The sequence below is a fragment of the Salvia miltiorrhiza genome, chromosome 1 (genome assembly GCF_028751815.1).
Source record: "Salvia miltiorrhiza cultivar Shanhuang (shh) chromosome 1, IMPLAD_Smil_shh, whole genome shotgun sequence".
Taxonomy (NCBI): domain Eukaryota; kingdom Viridiplantae; phylum Streptophyta; class Magnoliopsida; order Lamiales; family Lamiaceae; genus Salvia; species Salvia miltiorrhiza.
Genome location: NC_080387.1, coordinates 66060797 through 66064484, shown reverse-complemented (window position 1 = coordinate 66064484; position 3688 = coordinate 66060797). Strand labels below are relative to the sequence as shown.

Below are 3688 nucleotides of genomic sequence, written 5' to 3'. Positions count from 1 at the left end.
AATTGTTAGGTAATTAATACTCTCTACGTCCCGCTAATAATGACACGTTTCTTTTCGGCGCGGAGATTAAGGAGAAACAAGTTAAGTGAATAAGGAGTGTGGTGTTTGTGATTAAGGAATTATTAATTGTTTCTAAAAATTTCAGCAAAGATTGCAGCAAGATTGCAGCAAGATCACAGCAAGATTGCAGCAAGATTAAGGAGAATTAAGTTAAGCTAATTAAGAAGATTGCAGCAAGATCACAGCCAAAATTCTGCCGCCGGAGGCCCGTGGCCGGAGTCGCCACCGCCAAGAACAGCTCCTGGCTGGATCAACCCATCTCCAATCACCAAAGACTAAGGTCTAAAGCATCTCCAGAAATTCAATAAAAACTTGAAGGAATTATTTGAAACTTTTGAAAATCTTCATACGTGTTCCAAATTATTTAATTAGTGTGACGAGTGGCAAGTACAAGAAGAGGAAGAGCTCTATGCACCGAAAGTCCAGCGCTCTCACTCATGTCCAAATCTTTTGGCTGAATACCATCAGGCAACTTCCAGTCGAATTTCTGCATAAGATTCGCTAACACAAACTCCATTGTGACTGTAGCAAATGTGATCCCGGGGCATCCCCTTCGTCCAGACCCAAAAGGGATGAGCTCGAAATCTTGGCCTTTGAAGTCTATGGAAGAATTCAAGAATCTCTCCGGCATAAACTTTTCTGGTTCGTCCCATGAGATGGGGTCCCTCCCTATAGCCCACGCGTTCACCATCACTATTGTTCCTGCTGCAATGTCGTAGCCTTTGATCTGCACATCCTTTCTTGCTATTTTAGGTGCAAGTAACGGGACTGGCGGGTGACAACGCATTGCTTCCTTGATCACGGCCTTCAAATAATGCATTTCTTGTACATCATCATCTGTTATTTCTTGTTTCTGCTTCACGATTCCTCTTACCTCGCGTTGCAACTTCTCCATCACCGTCGGATGTCGTAATATTTCTGACATTACCCATTCCAGAGCCGTAGATATTGTATCAGTTCCACCAGTAAATATATCCTGTGGATCAATAAGCCGATACATCTAGTATGATAACTCTTACATGGAAAACATATAATTTCACTATTTTTCAACTCTTTTTTGCATGTTCTCTAAGATGGATAATTTTTTTCGGGCAGCAATAAAAACTAACGTGCCCTAATAGTAAATGTAACATAACATGTTCATTTCAAGCGAAGGTACATGATAGAGAGAGCGATTACCAACAATAATGATTTGATGCTATCTCGATCAATAGAGGCATCAACACTTTGATCATTATGGATTTGGAGCACAATATCCACAAAATCTTGTCCATATTTGTGGTTGACATTCCGCTCCTTTTGAGTCTGCTCACGTTCTTGAATCAAACTCTCCAAAACTTGATCCATCTCTTTCGCAGTCTGATCAATTCTCTTATCAAAACCATTAACACGACTGATCCAAGCAAGCCACGGAATAAAGTCACCAATATGAATAGCCCCTAAAAGCTCCGTGAGATCCGACATGGCACGTAGGAATTTCTTTCCATTTACGGACTCACTGTACTTGCTGCTAAAAGCTGCTCTAGCAATCCCATCATTAGTAACATCAGCAAGCATTGCGCTCAAATCAAGGGGCCCAGAAGATTCTCGAATCTTGTTGACGAAGAGGGCCGTCTCTTCTTCCCGAATGGAACGGAAAGACTGAACCCTTTTGTTGCTGAGCATCTGCAGAACAAAGATGCTCCTCATCTGCCTCCAGTATTCGCCGTAAGGGGCGCTTCCTACGTCTTTGCAGCCGTAGAGAAGCTTCTTCGTGGCCTTGAAGGTGGCCCTGTCCGCGAAGATGAGATCGTGAGTTCTAAAGATTTCGCGGGCAAGATCGGCGGAGGAGACGATCAGAACAGGGACGCTGCCCAAGTGAAGAAGCATCAGCGGGCCGTGCTTTTGGGCTAAGGAGTGAAGATCACGGTGAAGCAGTGAGCCCAGTTGATGTAGATTTCCGATTATGGGAAGCTTTGATGGCGAAGGTGGCACTTTTCTTTTGCTCGAAGATTTGGGAAAGATTCGGTTAATAGACCATAGCAAGATGAGGGAGATAAGAGCTGTGAGTAGCATGGGATTGGATTGGATTAATTCCTCCATTTTTGAACAAGAGATGTGAGAAAACTGAGCTACCTATTTCTGGACTGGGGCTGGTTGTATGTTCGAATCAAATGCTTGTGTTATTTATGGATCAGCAAATATAATTATACTCAATATAATATGCGCCAGTCAAAATTGATGACTATTGTTTAGACAATCGTCAAAGGTTAAATGCAAGTAGGGATATACTAGCTAAACTTGCTTGTACTAAGCGCCTGCTTTCTAGTTCTGATTCATTTTCTGCTGTCATGTACAACACTTCGTAAAGCCATCAGACAGTGATAAATTGTTTCAAGCAAGCATAATTAATAGATTTAGGATAGATTTGAAAAATAAAATAAAATTGGTAGGTTTGGTATATGATATATCATACTGAGTTTCCTGTCAGCTATCATCTCTGTGTTGTGCATACTTAGAGCATCCGCATTGGGGTTCCTTGATAGCCTACTTGATAGTGTTTGTGTTATTGAGTAGGTAGTGCTGCATTGAGGTTCCTTGATAGCCTACTTGATAATATTAGTTTTGATTTTATGTTTTTCATTTAAATTTTATTGCATAATTTAAATAGCATATTTTTGTAATAGTTAAATACTGGATTAAACATAAATTTAAAATTACTTAAAACATTAAAAAAAATACATAAAAATTTAAAAACACCTAAAAAAAATACATAAAAATTTAAAAAACCTAAAACATAATTAAAATCACATTCCTTGATAGCCTAGGATAGACCACGACGCCTGAGCACGTCGGCGACCATGGACGCGTGCAATGCACGTTGTGCGTCTGTCACGTGCGCCGTATCCGTGTTCAGGAGCTGCATATCGAGCTCCCTCTCCCGGATATCGTTCATCCGCTGGTATTGGGCGGTGAATGCCCTCATCTGCGCGTCGTTCCTATCCAACCTCTCCACAATTTCTGGTGGAGGATCCGAGCTCGTATGCGACGCTGCTGCCTTCCCTTTCCCTTTTCGCCGCCGCCTTGGCCGCCGCCTTCGCCGCCTTGTTGCCAATGGGCCGGGCAGAAGAGATCTCCTCGCCCGACGCCGAGGTGGTGAAGCCGCCCTCCTCCGTAGTATTTGTCCTCTTGGAGGCATGCACGTCTCCAAGGAGGTACATCGACTTGAACTTGGGATTGTTCCGGAGAACTCTCCACGCGTTCCAGAAATTGAAGGAGGCCCTATGTGGGCTTCGAGCCTTGAAGATGGTTTGGGCCTTTTCACGAATCATATCATCCGAATGACCGGACGGCCAATTGTTGCGCGTCTCCACCCAAACAGCTTCCCAGAGGCGCACATCCGCGCTCACCCGGGACCAGTGGCCTTGAAGTTGCTTGATCTTAAGGTCGACGCTGAGGATGGGGTTCACACGTTCGCGGATCCGGCCCCAATATGCCTCTCCCTTCTGATCCGTCCCACGGATCGAGTCGTTGGTCTCCTCCGCCCAAATTTGGACGATGAGATCCGTATGCTCGGGAGCATACGTATGACGGTACCTAGCGGCCTTGTCGTGCTTGATTTTGGTGGCCATTTCCTTCCTCCGGCCGC

At 44.1% G+C, this 3688-nt stretch overlaps 1 protein-coding gene across 1 annotated transcript; it reads right to left on the bottom strand.

Moving 5' to 3' along the window:
* Positions 1-410: 410 nt before the first annotated feature.
* On the bottom strand, positions 411-2174 carry LOC131005122 (cytochrome P450 71A8-like). The gene is made up of 2 exons (XM_057931937.1): positions 1240-2174; positions 411-1036 (listed from the first exon to the last, which is right to left on the bottom strand). Exons 1-2 carry the CDS (start codon positions 2140-2142, stop codon positions 425-427), a joined length of 1515 nt encoding a protein of 504 aa, XP_057787920.1. The 5' UTR covers positions 2143-2174; the 3' UTR covers positions 411-424.
* Between the last annotated feature and the right edge of the window lie 1514 nt (positions 2175-3688).

Coding starts and splice junctions, on each gene's coding strand:
- LOC131005122 (XM_057931937.1), bottom strand. CDS start 2,142: ATGGAGGAATTAATCCAATCCAATCCCATGCTACTCACAGCTCTTATC. Junction 1,037..1,239: donor GCATCAAATCATTATTGTTG/GTAATCGCTCTC, acceptor ATTGATCCACAG/GATATATTTACTGGTGGAAC.